The sequence below is a fragment of the Ciona robusta genome, chromosome 1, assembly GCF_009617815.1.
Source record: "Ciona robusta chromosome 1, ASM961781v2".
NCBI classification, from domain to species: domain Eukaryota; kingdom Metazoa; phylum Chordata; class Ascidiacea; order Phlebobranchia; family Cionidae; genus Ciona; species Ciona robusta.
Window position 1 is genome coordinate 10,232,528 of NC_143235.1, and position 20,027 is coordinate 10,252,554.

At 35.5% G+C, this 20,027-nt stretch overlaps 3 protein-coding genes and 1 long non-coding RNA gene across 5 annotated transcripts; 3 read left to right on the top strand and 1 right to left on the bottom strand.

The window, feature by feature from the left end:
* Positions 1–1,808: 1,808 nt before the first annotated feature.
* Positions 1,809–6,045, bottom strand: LOC149742991 (lysosomal amino acid transporter 1 homolog). The gene is made up of 8 exons (XM_089876547.1): positions 5,780–6,045; positions 5,604–5,697; positions 5,126–5,252; positions 4,844–5,037; positions 3,857–3,943; positions 3,083–3,163; positions 2,794–2,898; positions 1,809–2,618 (listed from the first exon to the last, which is right to left on the bottom strand). The coding sequence occupies exons 1-8, from the start codon at positions 5,995–5,997 to the stop codon at positions 2,496–2,498; spliced, it is 1,029 nt and encodes a 342-aa protein (XP_089732673.1). The 5' UTR covers positions 5,998–6,045; the 3' UTR covers positions 1,809–2,495.
* Positions 6,046–6,720: 675 nt separating this feature from the next.
* Positions 6,721–8,132, top strand: LOC149742992 (uncharacterized). Its single transcript, XR_016384919.1, has 3 exons — positions 6,721–6,980; positions 7,224–7,310; positions 8,022–8,132. It is a non-coding gene; the product is annotated as an uncharacterized LOC149742992 (long non-coding RNA).
* A 331-nt stretch (positions 8,133–8,463) lies between these two features.
* LOC149742993 (uncharacterized) lies at positions 8,464–9,660 on the top strand. Of its 2 annotated transcripts, none has more exons than XM_089876669.1 (3): positions 8,464–8,936; positions 9,093–9,242; positions 9,343–9,660. In XM_089876669.1, the coding sequence occupies exons 1-3, from the start codon at positions 8,542–8,544 to the stop codon at positions 9,569–9,571; spliced, it is 774 nt and encodes a 257-aa protein (XP_089732795.1). In that variant the 5' UTR covers positions 8,464–8,541; the 3' UTR covers positions 9,572–9,660. The 2 variants fall into 2 exon arrangements, with proteins under 2 accessions (XP_089732795.1, XP_089732864.1); XM_089876738.1 differs by having other exon boundaries at positions 9,346–9,660.
* Positions 9,661–10,918: 1,258 nt separating this feature from the next.
* LOC149742994 (EF-hand domain-containing family member C2-like) lies at positions 10,919–19,250 on the top strand. The gene is made up of 17 exons (XM_089884480.1): positions 10,919–11,093; positions 11,464–11,652; positions 11,839–11,964; positions 12,386–12,516; positions 12,865–12,982; positions 13,348–13,488; positions 13,706–13,816; positions 14,086–14,193; positions 14,450–14,588; positions 15,047–15,215; positions 15,647–15,789; positions 16,420–16,616; positions 16,819–16,952; positions 17,672–17,816; positions 18,056–18,195; positions 18,385–18,487; positions 18,949–19,250. Exons 1-17 carry the CDS (start codon positions 11,052–11,054, stop codon positions 19,051–19,053), a joined length of 2,241 nt encoding a protein of 746 aa, XP_089740606.1. The 5' UTR covers positions 10,919–11,051; the 3' UTR covers positions 19,054–19,250.
* The last annotated feature ends 777 nt before the right edge of the window (positions 19,251–20,027 follow it).

Sequence of the window (20,027 nt, forward strand, 5' to 3'; positions counted from 1 at the left end):
AATCAATACGATTTTTGTAAGTATGCATTTTTCCAAGGAGCATCTGGCACTTAATATAATTGAAATTTTGTGCAGCGTCCTCTTTGTCTAGAGTTGCAATGCTCTTGTCATATTGTAAAAAAATGCTACAACCATTGTAGCCAAGACATGGCAAAAATGTGCTTTTCATAACTCCAATCCAGCGTTACAATCAATCAAGTTGCCATGAAACCCATCTACGCTCCAACGCCTATCCAAGCACCGTCAATAAAGCGGTCTAAAGCACCTAATGGTGAAGTAAATGTGATTTAATTTTGGCACAATTAGTTATGGTACAATGCCCGACCAGCATTCCGACCAAGTGTGGCATGACGAGGCAACACAGATTGTAGACTTTTGAGAAAGGCAAATTTTACAACGCATAAACATCTTATATACATTTACAGTAGTATAAATATTGAATGTATATATATATAGATACACACAGTAGGCTATCTATGTGGAGTATGATGTGGGGTATGGGATACTTTTAGCAGCACCCAGAAAGTCGCGGGGGCTATACGGTTATATACTGTTTAGTTTTGATCAATAAATGATTTTAGTCAAAGAAAGAGAGGTGTGTAACACGAAATAATATTGTACGCTTTGAAAATCAAGTAGTTTTTAACATGTTACCTACTTTAAAAGCAAACCTTTTAAAGTTTGGCAATAAAATTCTATAGAACTACGATCTTACCCCACAGCACTATATGGTATAGTAGAGTGGGGGAAGATGGGACACCTTTTCATTCTATTTTCTCGTTCTATTTGGTAGTAAACAAAGAACATTCAAAGAATTATAAAACCGTATCTCTACGACTCCTATAGACCGCTGGTAATTGTTTAAAACACAGTCAGGATATTTGGATAATACATGCTAAAGTTGTCCCATCTCCCCCCACCCGACTATGTTTTAAAACGATGTTTTTTGTTACTTTTATTTTTAATTTAAGCCATATTGACCCCTGCCTATTTTTCTCATGTTTTATACATTTCATTTTTTCTCACAAAACAAATTTTATGAGTCAAAATTAAACCACACGAAATATTTCAGCCTATTTTAAAACTACGATACTGGATTAGTAATTAAACTGGTAAAATACAAAATTTCCGAATTTGCAATATGACTCAGCGAGCATTCAAAATTAACAGCTTAACAATATGTTTTTGTTCAGCCATTGAAAAAACGTAGTATAGCCTATATATTCGAAAAAAACGTAGCAGCCTATATAGCCTATATATATAAATGGTTACATGCCATAGGTGAATAAATTTTAAATATGATAGATAAAAATGCGGTTACCTTTTTGTTACTTCGCCTACCTTGACGCCGCACACGACAACAAAAGTTTTCAATTACATTTTTTTAAATTTCTAAAGGAGCTGTTTAATTTTGAAAGTTAAAATAAACTGGTAACAATTTCAGTTTTTAACGATTCGGGAAGATTATTTGGTGGTTTGGTAAAGCGGTGGTTAGCACGTAAGAGGACACTAGTATACAAGGTATAATAAAGATATTCTATATACGGTATATGGATTGTTAAATGGGTGTGGTAGAAAGAAATGTGCAAATGTTCGAGAAATATCATAAAATATAACTCGCTCCGTGTGTGAAGGTGCAGTTTAAGGTATGAACGATAAGTTGTGATATACGCAGAGGCATGTTGCGTATAGTGGCACTGAATATGCAACATAACTACAATTGCAAGAACCATTAAAATAAAATATCAAAAGCTTTGGACAGCTAAACAAAGTAACGCGTTATATACCATCAAACACTGGCTACTATACATCCGAATACGATTTAAAGACACAGAATTAATTAATTAAAATAAAAACACCAAGTAAGGACGCTTGCCAAGCCATATAGGACGCACGAGCGCAAAGAACAATAAGAGTACGCAACAATAAGGCGGAGGTATAGTACAGTGCTGCAGAAGTACATCCGGTAAGCAAGTAAAGGAAATTGTTAAAATGCTTGACCAAAACAGCGCGTGCGAATGCAGGTGTGTAGCACACAAAATGCCATATATACTTTAAGGATTTCAAACTGCCCATATATATAATCAGTAATAGGTTATGTTTGTTGAAAAATGATATTAATTTTTTTGATGAAAAATGTGCATGGTTGTGATTTGATGGCTATAAAATCGGGTAAAAGCGTTGGTAAGACAAATATGTCGGCGCAAAACATCAAAGGTGCTGTGAGACGGCGCACACATCAGTGCAAGCGTTTCGGTCGTAAATAAAAACGATGCTGCGAATGCAATAAAATCTACAAAATTCGCGACAATAAAAGGATCAAACGAGGATCTTCGTAAAAACTAGAAACCAGAACACCGTTAGGGCGGTAAAATTAGCAGCTGTGGTGCAAAAATCGGTTTGTGAGACGTAACGATAACACGAACCTAGCAATTAACGCACCAACTGGGGAAATGGCTGTTGTTGCATATAATGGACAACGGAAGTCGTGGAACTTAAGCGTCGACAATCAAAGGATTATTATCTTGGTCGTTCGTTTCGTCATCCTCTAATAAACCCAGTGGTCGACGTTTTCTCTTGCAGAACAAATCGTTGTAATATATGATCTGGCTTAGAACCTGAGTGAACAAAAAAATAAACTAACTAACTAACTAAAAAAATGACAAATATATGTATGTTAATGGGTTAATTCATGAAAAATACATGTCAATTCTGTCATTAACCCCATAATCCCATGCCCAACCATGGGATCTAACTCACTTTCCATACAAGAATAAAACACAAACAACTTACAATGAAATCAAGCGTGAGAGTTCCAAGTGACCCAATAAGCCAAGGAAGATGAAAAAGAAGAAATTCTGACCAAGTGTGTCCAGGGTCTGGATCCTGAAGTAAAATCTACAAAAATATTAAAACAAAAAAGTTAAGGTAGCATACAATATTAGTTGGCGTAATATGTATTGTTACGTATAAAAATAGATACATGTAAAATAAACAGATCATGTTCAAATGCCACAGTCAGGAAAAAAGTTTTTTTTTGATTCACTTTATAACATATCCTTTTATTTTAGTATACACATACAGAAGATCCATATAAAGAGTTGCCAGCAACAGCCAGAAAGAACATGAGCCAAGAAACTCCTTCTGTTTGACCTCTCTCAATCTAAACATTAAAAAAATCTTAGGATTTTGTAAAATGATAATAATTTATATATATGTTATTTTTAAGGTAAATGAACATATAATATATCATATTTATATATTGTTTGATGCATGTTCAGAAAACATTCAACCAATAGTACATGTAAAACAGTCTTAATATATGCCCAAAAAAATCAGTAATTTTTTGCTGATATACAGCAGCAGACATCAGAGGGGCAAACAGTTACCTAATAAAATTTTTTGTATAGTGGGAATAGGGGGGACGGGACACCTTTAGCACATAATATCCTGATTGTGTTTTAAATTGATTGTGAATGCGGTTTTATTTTTTAAAAGTACTTAGTTTACTATCAAATGGGACTAGAAAATAGAATGAATAGCTGTCCCATGATTCCCATCTCCCCTCCCCCACCCTACTGTAAATTTAAAATATTCCAAAAATTCATGTTTTAATTTTTAATTTTTAGTTATTAAATCAGAAAAAAAATATTTTAGTAGATTTAAAATGCAGTACAAGGAGTAACTCTTTCTTGGCTATTCATTTTGTATATATATCAGTCATACTGCAAAAGGTTTAGAAACACTGATGTAGTATACCACTATACCCAACAATGAAAACTAACTTAATAACTCATGATTTTAAATAATATTAATCTGCATTAGATGTATGTTGGATTAAAGTCATGAGACTTACATTTTTTAATATCTGAGGAAGCCTTGATCCAAGATAAAAGATGGATGACACGCAACCAATGGTGTAACCCGTGATGGTCTTTACTGACTGTGAGAGAGAATTATGTTATTTAAAAACACAGTGTTGGTATTGGTACATGGAAGGTACTTCAGTCAGTGATACAATAGAAACCTTAGACTGTACATGGTGCATGTACAATGAGATGTTACAAAATAAATAAAATAGGAAAACACTACTGTATTACATATTACACCTCAGATGCATATCTAGAACAATTAAAAAATTAGTAGAGTGGGGGAAGATGGGACACCTTTAGCACATGATGATCAAATACAAATATCTTAATCATGTTTTAAACAATTCACAATGGTCGATGGGAGTGGAGAGGATATAGTTTTATAATTCTTTCAATGTTCTTTATTTACTACTAAATAGGTCGAGAAAATAGAAAGGAAAGGTGTTCCATCTTCCCCACCATACTATATAAACCCAACACAAAATAAGGCAACTTTTTACATTGCGCCTATGTTTGTTGTTAAATAGCTTCTATGTAAGGTTACACACATGTATACAAACAATAATTTATTTTTCAATTATTTTTGATTTATCTACTTTATCACATAAATGTGGACAGTGGTCATTTATTAAACTTAATAAACAATAACATAAAATATAGTGGGTTGTATATTTACTTTACTTTCTAATACTTGTTTTCAGTAGTTTTATACGGTATGATCAACTTTTAGCAACCATTACATAATTTAGCAAACAAAGGGTTATGTTATAATAACGTGCTTTCCTAAGGATAAGTTTGCTTAGCGAGTGTGTCTTTAACAGCGGCAGACGTAAGAGTGCTTGTATTGCGTAATTTATACTCGTTCAGAAATGGCAACTCGGTCATTCCATTATTATCTTAAGATCAACAGGCAGGGGTTAAAGTGCAATGCAAGGCAAGCAAAAATAAAACACACACTTATTATATCTCACCCATGAAATAAACGATGGATCTTTTTTAACTGCAAGCAGAGTTCTTCCTATTCTATGTTGGGTAACGATTGGCTCCTGCACACTATTTGACATATAACTGAAAGGGATAAAAACAGCCAAACACAAACAACAGAGGACACGCTGATTTCTTGTATTGGTTGATGACATCACATCGTTAATAATGCCTCGGCGGTCTGTTGACATTTGTTGTTTTAAGTTATATACATAACATAGCTGCTTCTATTGAACAAAGTACAAAGGCAGGAAGTATTAGACTCTTACTTGCTTCACTTCGTTTGTGTTTTAGATAGTAATAACTGAATTGAAATATCATGACGAGGTCCATTCCCACATAATAAACTGCTGTGTAAAGTTGTATAGGAAACTGATTGGTTAAAACACACCCAATCTGAAATAAACAAAATGATGTTATTTTAATGAAATCTGACATATATTTACCCCTTTGCTTCAGGGAAATAGCATTTGTTGTAACACAGCCTACACAGGGACATATTTTGTCTACCTGGTTGCTTACTAGTCACCATTTACATAACTTTATGTCTGATTCATTGATACTTTCCCCATTTTTCTGTACAGTTTAAACATCCCATTACAAATCACTGGGTTGGTGCAATAAAAGTGTTAAAAGTGTGAAGACACCCACTATGTTAGCAGCTAAGAGCACTGAATTTATTTTGGTCATGATGCAAATGCTAAATCCACTATATTATTTAGACAATATGAAGATCATTAAACTTACCAAGTTGCTACTGTCTCCTAAAAGCCATAACAATAAAAACCAGAAAGACAAAGCTTCATCAACTTTTCCTCTTTTGTAGTTTTCATATAACTGTCTGAAACATAGTATAAGCAATATGTTATACACAAACATGTTTTTCAATTGATATTCACACAAACATGGTCCAATATACTCACGGAAGAGAAGCACAAATCCAACAAAGAATTGAAACAAGTCCAAGGATAAAACCAATTTCTTCTTTTGCATTATAAATACATTCATGAAAAGCAATGTAGACCCAATACACTGCATCAGGCCTGAGACAACTTGTGTTGGTTGAGTTGCTTGTATTTGTGGATGCAGATAGCACATACTGCTCTTGTAGGGCAGATTTAATTGGAATTATAGGAAACATTATACGCCTACTAAAACAGAATTCTGCAGAAAATGTTGTACATGGGTTATTTCACGTATTAAACAACCATACTGTCAAAATCTTATACACCAAATACTCGGTTAACAAACCTGACGGTTTCGCGCCAATTTGACTGGCAATTCAAGAAAAATAACGTAACAAGAATAAATATATGAGCGGAGCTCTCTGTTAATTTAACTTGCCAGTTCTTATCACAAACCTCTCAACTATTACTGGCTAGTTCATAATCGCACACTATATTGCTGGAAAACTGTCAAATAAGCGTCTTTTCTTCCTTGCTACACTTCTTTGTTTAAAACTTCGGATTTTGAAGCTTTGCTACCAGCTGTTTAGCGCTTGAATGATTTCGAACAAAACAAAACACAAGACCAGTCGCGTGCGACGCATGTTATCTGCAAAACAAGAAAAAAACAATTAAACACGCGTTTGATAATCGAACCGCATTACCCAGCAGGAAGTATTACTGTGTGGTTTTGTGTTTACTTTTGATACTTTGTCACCACGAGAAAAGTCTCGTTGACGTGTACAAAACCGATTTGTTTCAATAAAATCGTTAATTTAATAATTTGTAAATCTTTAAATTGCTATCATTTTGTTAAAACATATTCCAGCAAATATTTTTGACACATTGGTATTCGTGAACCAAGCGTCCAAATTTTCTATATAAAAATTGATAATATTTACTTTTCTATGTCCTCAGCACTTCCATTGAGTGGCGCCATTACGCTTACAGCGATTCCAATGTCAGCTGCAGTTTATACGTAAAGTTATACCATTATACAATAGGTTTTGTTTGTTGGTGTCCATTTTGTTCTTAAACCAGAGAAACAGTTGCATTTAATGCAATGACGTGGGTGGAAGCTCTTCCAACTATCGGTGTTACCTTGGTACTTGGTCATGGACTTGCATTGATGGCATACCTCATTCAAAGAAGAAATTACAGAGGAGCTTTGGATGGAAGGGTGATTTATTATTAATTGGCTAAGGCTCTAAAACATTTTCTTATACCTTTCTATGATGCTGTTAATAAAAGTTGTCATGATTTACATGGGGAAGTAATCTGTGCAAAGTATACTATGTTGTTGTGCCATGTGGTTTCTTCTTTATTAGAATATTAACCAATAAATTATAATAGGCATTAGTAGATATTAGTTTACTAATGATATTATGTATGTGAATGTGTTAACCCATTCATTGCATTACAGGTTGCATATACTTATAAGGGGGAATGGATGGCCATGGCAAGCAGATTGAAGGAAAGAGATGATCGGTTAGGGCTTTACCCAGCAAAGGTAAGTAATTACATAAGGCAAACTTTACATGACCAATGGATAAATGGTATTTAGTCCTGTATAGACAAAGTGAAGATTTAAATTAACTGCTGGGTGGCTACTATTAAAAATCACTGTCAAGTAAACTGGCGCCACGGCAAAGTGGTTGGGGTGCATGCGTCTAACCCAGAGGTAATGTGTTCAAAACTCATCGCTGCTACCATTGTGGGCATATGTGTCCTTGGGCAAGACACTTAATGGCAAATGCTTCAACCCAGTGGTGATTAATGGGCTGTCCAAATTATCAGCCACACATAAAAACATAAAATCCACAAATAATCACAAAGTAACTTACATGGTAACTCGCAATTGGGCACAAAGTGTTTGAAACAGAACAGTTGTGTTATAACAGCTGTTGTTTTTCAACCACGCGAGAATAAAGCAAGTTATACATTTAAATGGCTAATTTCTAAATTAAAAGTGAACATTTTAGGAATTTTATTATCTGATAAGACAGCTCTTAAATGTTTATCAAAGTTTCACATTCAGTACACAAGAAAAGAAGAAATAATTTACTTTTGTGATTGTGTTTATGTTTTGTGTTTTGCGCAAAATCTCTTGTTACATTTATCGCAAATATTTTTAACAAGTTTTTAATTTTAGGCCCTACATACCGTTAAATTGGTTTACTATAAAAGTTGATTTAATTCAATGATATTTGTTACATTATAGGCTGTGTGGGTTCACCCTCTGTGGAGACCAAAAAGTTTTCAAGAAGGAGCTCTAATCTAAATGGAATTTGTTGTTTCTTTGTTTTAATAAATATCATTGACAAGTGTAAAAGAGTGTAATAATTTTAGATTTACTTTTGTTTTGATCAAGGCACAGTTATTGCCTCACAGCTTGTTACTCGCAATATTGCAAGGTATCGTCGCTTGGTTTGCGTGATTGAAACAACCACGTAGCATTTGATGCAAATTGTACGCATTTGTTTCACAACCGAAGAAAAACACAAAATACGTTGCCGAATAAACGACACTTCTTACAAATTTATCAAGGATGACGAAAACCTATGAAAGACGCAAAGGAATGACGTTGAAATTATATCTGGTAAACAAATGAAAACAACGTAATTATTTCGCGTTTTTTGTCGTATCCGGAACTTATATTATAAATCTGTTCATCGCAATAAACATCCAGTTTTTGCAGTCGTACTTTGTGTAAAGTCTGCAGTATACTTTATTCAATAGAAATGACTACAACTGGAAGGTCTGTTCAATTTGTCGATAACGAAGACGCGCCGTCTGAAATATTTAGTCTCCGGCCAAGTGATATCTATTTCACACGGAAATACATAGCCTTGGATTTCCGCGACGGTTCACTTGTTCACGACGTTATCGACGATATCCAGAATGGGGAATTGTCATTGAAAGATGTTCAACCGATCTTGGTATTCAAAGAGGGTGGGAAATGGAAAACCTGGTACAACCAACGCCTCTACGTTTTGCGTGTGCTCGAACATCGAGGAATCATGGAGTATGCTGTGGCCGAAGACGTGAGCAAATACAGCAGAGGCTACAAAGCTGTTACGACGGAGAACGGCGGGCGCACGGTTGAGGCTCGCTATTCGGAGGTGTACGATCACGGGTAAGTGCAACTTAAACGCTTTAAATAATAAAACCGTTAGATTGTCTCCTCGTTGCTCGCGACTTTTTTGGTGGAATATTCATATCTCCATATTTTACATATTATATATATATATATTTACACACAAATCTTTAAAGCATATGTTCGATTCTTTAGCCCACTAGAGGTACTGACTAAAGACCAAAAACCAACTACAGAAGATGGTAGCCCACCAAAAGAACCAGCTACAACCGATGTAAACTGTGAGGTTTTAGAGCAGTCGGGGTCCCTGGATGTTGAAACACAAACGGAAGACAAAGCTAATGAGTGAGTTTAAAAATGATCGTCAAATTTTTAATAATACCTTAAGAAAATAATGAAATAGCAAACATGTGAAAGGTATTAACCAACCTGTTTTCTTGCTCAGTCGTCTACAGCACGATATCTTTCCTGACACCTCTAGCTCTAGCGAAGACACGAAAGTGTCGGATGGCGTTAGTACGCACAACAATGAACCACAAGGTTGGATGAATACGTTGAAAGAATGGAAAAACAATATAGAAGATTGCAACGAAATGGTCGAACCTGTTATGTTTGTTATTCTTGCATCTTTATTATTACACCTCGGTATATTCGTGTGGCAATTTGTTCCTTAAATAAGTGCATGCTGCAATTTTAACATATTTGCATATTAGTATTTATAGTAAGTTTATATTTGGAGTCGCAATAAAATCAAGAGAACAAACGTGACGCATGTTTTGTTGCTGTGGTTTGTAAGTATATGTTCGTGCTACTTGTTCGAAAACATGAACTCGCAACCCCTAATCACTAACCGTTACATATAGTAGGATGGGGAAAGATGGGACACTTTTAGCAGATAGTATACAAATATCCTGATCATGTTTTAAACAATTAACAACGATCAATGATAGTCGTGAGGAAACGGTTTTAATTTTTTTGAGTGTTCTTTGTTTGCTACCGAATGGAACGAAAAAATATAATGAAAAGATGTACCAACTTCCCCCACCCAACTATATTTACCCGTATATAAAATGTTCGTGTCTTTGATTTGCTGGTAAGAACTTTTAATTTCGAACAATACGACATAGCTTCTTTTTGAATAAAAAATAGATTTTAAACCAGTTTGAATAAATGAATAATTAAATCTAGCTTGCTTAAAGATAGGGTAAGATGGGTCCCTAAGCAATGTTGCCAAAAATTGCAATACTTAAAATATATGGCGGATTTCAAATAAACCAACGAAATAGTACTATCATACCTTTGTTAATTAGCAACACTTCAAAAGTATATTAAAATAGGTTATTTAGCCATTTGTGTGGTGTAGCCTACAGTTGTTTATAAATTGGTGTTGTTCGAACGATAATGAGTATTGTTAAAACTTAAATTAATGATCATTGTATCTAACAAATGCATATGAAATAATAAAAACGGAGAATTTATAATAAATATTAATGAAGCCAAACTTTTTTTTGCTAAAAAAAGGTATTGCTACACTATTTTTGCAGATGCTCTATCTCATAAATTGTCTCCCAGTGCATGTGACTTAATTTTGATTTTTTTTTTTTATACACATATAGGCTACGAGTTCAGTCTTACCATACGACCACGCGAGGATAAACCAATTAAGTTACATAAATGCAAACAAACCATGAAGCAGAAATTAAGCTCTTGTGATGTTTTATTTTGCACCATTACGAAGTAATTGGACAAAACCAAGGAGATTTTTAATCTCTTTGGACAAAACAAACTAAATGTGAATAATTTTATTGACAAAACTTTAAAAAAACTTATTTAAAACTTTTATATGGCCGACACATGCCCAATTATAAACAATAAAAGTATTATAAACAATAAAGGAGTCAAACATAAACAATATTGTTAAGTTTTTCTTCTTAAGATTGCATTTGTTTCTTATATTCCGAAACCGTTTCGAATTTGGTAATAATACTGGTATGTGATTTCTATTACCAAATTCACCTCTGTCTCCATCACCATGGTTACAGTAACAACGAAGCGAAGCTGGATCGTTTCTCTGTTTTACAGCTATCGTATGTCACAAATCGATCTTCGTTAATCGAATCTTAATTATTAGCTGTTCAAGGCATTTTGTAAACAATGGCGCTACCATATTTACCTGGAAACTCGTTCAACAAAAGTGTAAGTAAAGTGTCTTTATTTTCTGTTAACCTGTAACCGGTTTACCAAAGGTGCAACTAAAATAATAGATTTGTTACCACCCTGCATGCCATAAAGTATCAGTGTAGAAGCATAATAGAATGACATTATCATGCAGAACAATATCGCGTAACAATAAATACTCAAAAGCCTAACCTTCTTATTAACTACTACAACCTAATTTTTAAAATATTAAGTACATTCAGAAATTTTTATTTTAAAAATGCAACTCCAGTTCTTAAACCCTCCGCATTTATAAATCGTTTCATGACACACAAAAGTCTGTTTTTTTTTTTCTGTTTTTTTTTAGCGATCACCACTTTCTAATTGGTAAACTTAAATAAAATTCCAGCTTGGCAAAGAGAAGTTCCACAAGTCGCACCACTTTGATTATTGTAATGATGTTTCCATGTTGGTTGGTGAACAGAAGCCAGGTATAGGTGGCGAGCTACTTCTTGGGCAAAAGAAGCAGCCAAAACACAGTGTGTTTCCTAAAGGGGAAGGAAGCAATGCACCTGCATGGGTGGCATTCGACAGACAAGTGACTATAAAATTCATTTTTTTGACTTACTATCTTTTTCTCTTTGTTTTTCTAAACAACTTACTTAAAGGTTTGTTTTTCGACCTTAACTTAATTTTTCCAAGAAAACGTTCGCTTAAAAGCAAAACTAAGAGGCATTGCTTTCCTTTCCTGAATTGTAGTGTCAACATGTAAATATTTTTTCAGGTGTTGTGTTTTCAAGCTTACTTCCAGGAAGCTGTCCATGAGAAGAGGGAGGAGCAGTACAGAATAAGAGGATGCAAAATTTATTTCTATCTTGAAGATGATTCAATTCAAGTCATTGAACCACAGGTGGGTTGGACGGGTTTGGTATTCCCTTTACCATTTACAACCAGATTTTGGGTATGTAGCAGAGTAGTCAATGAGCTTGCATAATAACTTAAGGATACTGGGCATAAGGCTCAATACTGATACTATAGATGTGTTCTTAGGCAAGACATATTAATGAGTTTGCTCCAACCCAGTGATCACTAATGGTTGTAGCAGGAGTAATGGCCACTGGTCCAAATCTCAGGCCCTTCTTACTCACCTAAAATAGAGTATTGTTTAAATTTAAAAGTTTTATTTGCTTCTTGCTTTATATAGGCAACTGACTGTGAACACTGAACAGTTTTTGTATAAACAACTGACTGTTAAAACAAGGCATAATTTTTAAATTTTCAAAAATGTTAAAACTTTCCTACATTGAGTTAAACCTACTGTTGTCTTGCAGGTGAAAAACTCCGGCATCCCACAAGGTACCTTGATACGTCGTCACAGAGTTCCACTTCCAGCACCACGTGATGATGAATATTACACAGTGGAACATTTCAATGTGGGGAATGAACTTATTCTGTATGGAAGGTGGGGAACATATTAAAATTAAATTATTTATCGAAAGATCACAGTTGGAAAATAACTTTTTAATGTTTCACAACATTTTTAAAGCAACTGCCAGTTTTAAAGTTATGTTTTTTTCTGGAAAATACTAAGTTTGAAAGCTGAATTTGTAGTCTTTTGCATAAACTAGTTTCGGTCACTTTGTGCATTTTAACGAATGCTGGTTGGATAAACACATATTATTGTAAAATAAATTTTCCACTAAAAGGTGTTACTGTAAATGTAAAGGGTCACTTCAAATACAGTTGTTTATAAAGTTTTTAAACATTGCCAAACAGTTTTTTACACTTAAATGTAAATATTTTCTATCAGAAAGTTCAAGTTGACAGATTGTGATGTTTTCACCAAAAATTTCCTGCGAAAGTTGGGAGTTCGTGTCAATACACCGGACACTGTACCAAAAGATCCGTATTCAAACCTAAGAAATGAGGTGACACATTTTCAGTTTAATTCGATTTCCAAATTCAGCATTTAATTGAAACAAACTACTATTCCTAAGAATCAAACAAACATAACTGTATTAATATTACCTTAACATTTTTGTTAAAAATTTAAAAACAATTTGCCCATGCTATGTAAAAACCCATTTTTTTCTGTTACATGCAGTGTGCGTCTGTACATAGACTTTTTAGCCAAATATTTCCAAAATGAGTATTGTGACAATAACCACTACACAGGGATATTATATTACATTGGTGCAATAATTTAAAGAGTTGTTTCAAGTGATCTATTACCCCTGGTACAACATAATTATGATGTTATAGTGTAAAACAACATATTACTTACATTTACAAGATGGAAGAAAGTATGCAAGCGTTGAGACCGTACGAACGAACCGACACACTTAAGCAGTTTCTGGACCACGATCGACATGTACTGCGTTTCGAATGTTACTGGGATGATGCAGATTCTATGTTTGGTGATACAAGAGAAATGGTAACTAATATTGAATCTCAGTGTTATTATATCTATTTTATAAATATATTTCGATTTTATCTCACTAAAACAGAAACAGATATTTATTAAAGTTTTAGCTTTTTTAAATATTAAAAATTATATGTAAGCCATCTTCGGACCATTATCATACGTTTATACAGAGAATAGTAGCGCATACTAACCTGTACATGCCTATTATTGATTTTAAACTATTCAGGTTCTTCATTACTTCCTTGCTGATGATACGATTGAGATTCGTGAAGTAATTCCTCCAAACTCCGGTCGTGATGCGGTCCCTGTGTTTCTCAAACGTGCTCGACTACCAAAAGTGAGCCCTGCATGTATTATATCTGTTTATTTAATAAACAAATGCATTAGTAGCCAGCTGTAGGAATATAATATTAAAGAAAAACTGTAGGTATATTATAATAGTAGGCAGTGTAATTTCGCCAAACGCTGTATATGTACATACATTTACACAAATTTAAAAACAAAAAAATAAAGTTCTTACTCTTTTTTTCTAATCTGATTTGATTAGCACTGTTTTTTTTCTATTATGTATTTTCTGTTTGCTATTTAACTTCAATTTTTCAACAGAGTGCACCTTTACCACTGAGGCAACCAGGTGAGAAGACGGATCGAACGGTGCTCAATGTATTTGGACCAATGGGACACGGTGGTAGATATATACTGGACAGTTTGAAGGTAAAGGAACAGGAATTATTCATGATTGTTTCAAATGTAAAATTTAACCCTTTACAAATGACCATTTGTTGGACCGGTACGGTACACTTTCATACATTACATTGATTTATTTTGTTCAGAAAAATAGCTTTCAATTATTTTTATTACTTTCATTTTAATAGTAGCAAATATGAAACAGTTTATATAGAGAAACATGCATCAAAATATTTGATATTTAGAGATGCATGCCAGGAAGTTAAATATGTGATATTTTTAGACTGGAGCTGTGTATGAAGACTTTTACACAAGCGCTGATTTGGTGATTGGAGCGGTTGTCAATGTTTGGGGAAGAAAGTTAGTTCTTTGTGGATGCGACAACTTTACAAAGGAATATTACAAGACCAAGTTTGGCCTCAGTAAGAAAGATAAACCAATATTACATCGAGTGTACTGCAGATTTCAGTTTTACTGATGCTGTCTACTTATCACTACACAACATAACATACAATTTGCATATTATGGGCACCAGAATACCGGTGTATTAAGCCAGACCTACTGGAGAAACATTCTATAGGTTTAATATTTATTTTAAGTATACTGAAACAGCTCCTGGTTCTTGCAAAACACTTTAAATCAGTATTTTTTTATATTTGGACTACCTCATACTTCCAGAAGTTTTGTTCCTATAAATTCACCTTCTATTGTTTTTCACATCAAAGAGAAAAATAGTTCTCTTATATTATACTAAACATCAAGGACATGTACATCAGTATATTAACTTCACTATAAAAATATGATTTTATCCCACACAACTTTTCATTTTTTTCCCAAAAACCGTATTGCATTATCTTTTATAAAATTAACCTTTTTACAGATGACTCGTTCACTCCGATCAAATACAAGTCTGACCCTGTGATGAAAGTTCCACGACCAATGCCCCCATATAATGGGTTTGGATCAGAAGAAGATTCCTTATGTTCATGCATGGGACTCATTCCTAAACCTCCTCAGAGAGACTTCATCAAGTTTATGGAGAAAGATAGGTAAGTTAGGAACAAAAATGATTTGCAAGAGAACCTGAGTGGTTTGACACTAGTTCTATTGTGGGTGTATATGTCCTCAGGCACTTGACTGCAATTTCTCTCGCCCCGTGGTATGAGTTTTCTCATTTGTCAGTAATACAATATAGTATATAAAAAAACAAACTAAAAAGTACTCTACGAAAATGTGTGGTAACTGGTAAGGGTGCACAAGATATGCACCAGAAAATCCGTGTTACACTGGCTTATATTGCTCCGCAATGTAAGGGTAAATAAATTTACTTTAATTTATGCATTAGAGGTAATATGAGTATGGCAATTTGTATGTGGAATTAAATACGTTTAGTTATTTCATTAAATATCAGCGACTGCATGTGTAAGAACACATATTCATATCATGTACGTTTTCAAAAGCGTTTATCATTTAACCATAGGCACGGTTTGGAAAGCAACGTTCTTCGTTTGGTGGCTTACATGGCGACGGACAATCCCATCGACAAAGACCGAAAATTCATCGTGTCCTATTTCCTCTCTGACGACACGATTTCGTTCTTCGAGCCTCCACAAAGGAATTCTGGTATGTTATAATTTGGCCACCACCCTGGAAGTGTGAGTCAATGCGCTATATCGGTGCACTATCTCTCTCGGGACCTTACACGCCGCACCAAAATCGAATAATTATTACGTAATGCCAGTGCACCATGCCAGAAAATCAGGAATTCACAAACAAATTTTTGGACGACTTATGTAATAGCTGGAACAACGTTGGCGTAAATATTTCACTCCGTATCAGTGTTTGGCTAACGAAATATCTCTATTGGCTGTGCGTATTACTTTAGTTTAAAACGTATCGGGAATTACAAGCCCCAAACAGAGCACACAATTTGTCAAATTAGCTGCGCCGTAATAAGGGTCGTACTCTAGGTCCATAGGCAACTCCGTAGTTATCTTGCACCGCCGTTTAACGCAGTGTTGTGAAGAGTACGAATATATATACATATATCTAAATGAACATTCAGCTACTTCGTTGCATTACTGGGTACAACAGTCACGCTTTTTAACTGACGCTCTTCCCCACACATTTTAACCAGTGTGTTTTACCAACTTTCGTTAAGATGTTGATCTTATCTCTTTAATCCTTAAATAATATGACCTTCTCTATCGATTTCGGTGAACCAAATAAAAAATACGTTGTTATGCAACACAGGTATCATTGGTGGTAAGTTCCTTGAGAGAGGACGAATCAAGAAACCAAACCAGGATCTTTTCAAGAGTGAAATGTCGGAGTATTTCACCGCAGCCGATCTTTTCGTTGGTGCCAAAGTTGTGTTTAACAACTTCGACTTCGTGATCACCGATGCTGACGAATATGCATTCCGTTACATGGAGCAGCACTCAAACGAGGTATGTGGAGTGATTTGCATTGGAGCAAAACTTATGAAATGGGCAACACTTGAAGCACAGACGAGAGGCTAAGATATGACAGGGTCTTGTACCATATTTATTCTTCGTATGAGTTTTGACACAAGCATAGAACGCAGAAAGCATTTAAAATGCAGATGTTTTCTATTTTGTCGGCAAATAAAAAAATTCACATTTGCATTAGTTTCCGCAAGCGAACCTAAGTCTTATCCTCGAGAAAATGCGCAAGGCGACCAAGGAAAAGAGCAAAGATGTGAAGGAGTTCTTCGTTCTCAACGACCCTGACAACAGCGGGACGATCAGATACGAAAGTCTTAGGTAAGCAGCATAGTCGTCAATCATCCAATCGATCCATCTTAAAAAAACAGGTCGATTACGCATGTCGTCAACTGGTGTTCCCGTATTCTCGATTAAGAAAGTATATTTGGCGTCCACGCGCATTATGATGGACGTGTGTATTAATTTTTCACGCGTTAATGACTAATGTAAGTTTCCTAGAAGACTTGACAAGACATTATGTAGGTTGTTTATGTAAGCAACATTCGGAAAATCGTAAAGTATAGTAGGGTGGGGTAAGATGGGACACCTGGTCATTCTATTTTCCCTTCCCATTTTGTAGCAGACAAAGAACATTCAAAGAATTATATAACCGTATCATCACGACTCCCAGAAATGGTTGTTAGTTGTTTAAAACACGATATTTCGATATTATGTACTAAATGGCGTCCCATATTACCCCACAGTACTATATATATATACGCTGAAAATCACCGTCGAATTCATACACCGCACACGATAACTTGGTCTTTGATATTAAAACAGCAATCTGGCTGCTTTTTTTCTTGTTTGAAAACAAATTTGGAGGTTTGGTCGTGTAGCTGTAACTGCCACTGAATCATATACAGTCTACACAGCATTATATGTACTGACGTGATGTGCCGTAGTTTTTTTATTAATAGTGTGTTTCGAGGCTGCAAAATATACATAGTTTACACATTATATTAACCTACTGGACTAATTTAAACGCTGGTTTGCAGAAACATGTTGGCACAAATGGGATCTTTCTCCGAGCATGAGATCATGACCGTGGGTCGTCACTATGCACACAGGGAACCAGAGGAAGTTGACATGCAACTTATCCTTGCGGTGGCGCAAGAGAAACTCAAAAAGAAAAACTTCGAGGTGAACGATCTATTTATATGCAAAGACCACAAATCAACAAATAAAACTTTGGTTAAGGTTTAGGTCTGCTGGTACGTGACACAGGGTAGTAACCTTAAATGTATAATCCAAAACTACAACCGTTTTAATCAGAGTAGTTATAAGGTCATGTAAAAATGAAAAAGTGGTAGATTTTAATAAAGTAAAGTCAAACTTTGTTTAACTTATGTGTCTCTCTGACATATTTGTTTAACTCTCAGGACTTCGTAAGACTACAAGAGGCATTCAGTTTCGAGGATTGTGGAAACACAGGGAAACTTGCAGCGGGTGAACTGCGAACCATTTGCCGAGCATTCAAGTTCCCCTTGCCGGAGGATGTACTGCAGCTGCTCATTAAAAAGTAACTTTATAGTTCTAGAACACATACATATGATTTTAACAAAGGGCACTGTGATTACAATATGTTGCATTACGTTTGTTTTAAACGACTCACGTTTGCATTGGTAGTTTGCTCAGCACTCTACCACCGTGTATTGTGTGCATAGGTATGACCATCAACTTAATTAACTCAACAACTTTGTTTATTCAGGTTATCCTGCGAAGGAAGAGTCGATTACAACGACTTTGTTTCAAAGCTAAACTGGAGAGAAAACCCCGTGGAAGCTGTTCAATACCAGAACCTTCCAATTAAGGTAAAAAATATGTTAAAAGTTGGTAATCTTACTGGAAATTTAAAATTCACGAGTTTGCAATTGCATTTTGACTTATAGTAGGGTGGGGGAGATGGGACACCTTTAGCACATAATATCAAAATATCATGATCGTGTTTTAAACATTTAACAACGGTCAAAAAGAGTCGTAAGGATATAGTTTTGTAATTATATGAATGTTCTTTGTTTACTACCAAATGCTACAAAAAAAATGGAATGAAAAAGTGTCCCATCTTTCCCCACCCCACTATATATTAAAATCCCGTTAATCTGTTCACGCGCGATACTAATTAGATGCCGCGACATTTGGATACTTCATAATATCAGTTGCCCGATTTTGTCCTATCGATATTTATTCTCGCCCGTTTTATTTTGCAACTCGCTTAACGATGTGACCTTGAATAAATTTCAAGGTGAAAACCATTAAGTAATTTCCTGTTTAGTTTGACGCATCTTGGAGCGGTGGTGACCTTACGAAGTCAGCCTCAGTGTCCAAAGTTGGCTACGCATCGCTCATTGAAGACATTTTCGGGAAGCAAGACTCGTGAATTGAATGTTTAGATTGATCCAGTTCGTTATTTACGATCCCTTATACTGTATCAGATATATTTGTGTTTTTACGCGGTGGTATTTGTAATTCATTGGCACGTTTTGCTTTCATTTTTTCCATGTAGTTCTTCCGCGTATGTTGTATGTATTCAAAGATTAATATGTTGTTAATAAAGTGTATCGTTTAACATACTGATCGACATCGAAATCAGTTTTGATGGTTCGTCCGCTACGTGTCGGAATCCGCAGATAATTTTATCCTGATAGTTTCAATGCGAAGCTTGTACTGAAGTTTAAGTTCGCTGCCTCCGGGCAAGAACTGTTGCCGACAAAGCCACATGACTGTCAGCGTTCTGGAGGCGGGCCAATCCACATAATTTATTACATATCGTATACGTGTATGAACCCGCGAAGTTCAGGGAAAGACCAACTATCTCCTGCTGTATCGATGAGCAACCGCGCTCGTCTTACCTTCCAACGCTTGCAAAAAAATGCCGGGCTCGGAAATAGTTAAAAGTTTCTCGCAATTTTCACGGCGATTTCTGGTTTCGCTGCTTTTCAGCTTAAATCATTAATCATTGGACAGCGGCGTAAAAGAATGAAATATTTATAACCCGCCAATCCAAGGGGGTAAGCCAGGCGCCGCTGCTGGCGTGCCTATCCGGTAACGGTCTTGATCTATGATCGAATTTATCGAGTCGACGGAGTCAATAACGACTGCCGTGTAATTATAAGGTGTGCGAAGACACTTTGAGCCGAACGTCTTAAAATTCGCTGAAGATCACGTGACAGTCACGCTTCGCTGCAGCTACAAATCTGGAAAAGGCACGAACTGACCGACGTACGACCCTTTCCGTGAGGCACGTCCAAAGCCGATCTACTGAAGTGGCGGCTTCGTACAGTGCGTCTTGAGGTTCCAGATAGGCGGCGGCGCTGCCAATTCGTCTCGTCTGCTGTGGGCGAGCTGGCCGCC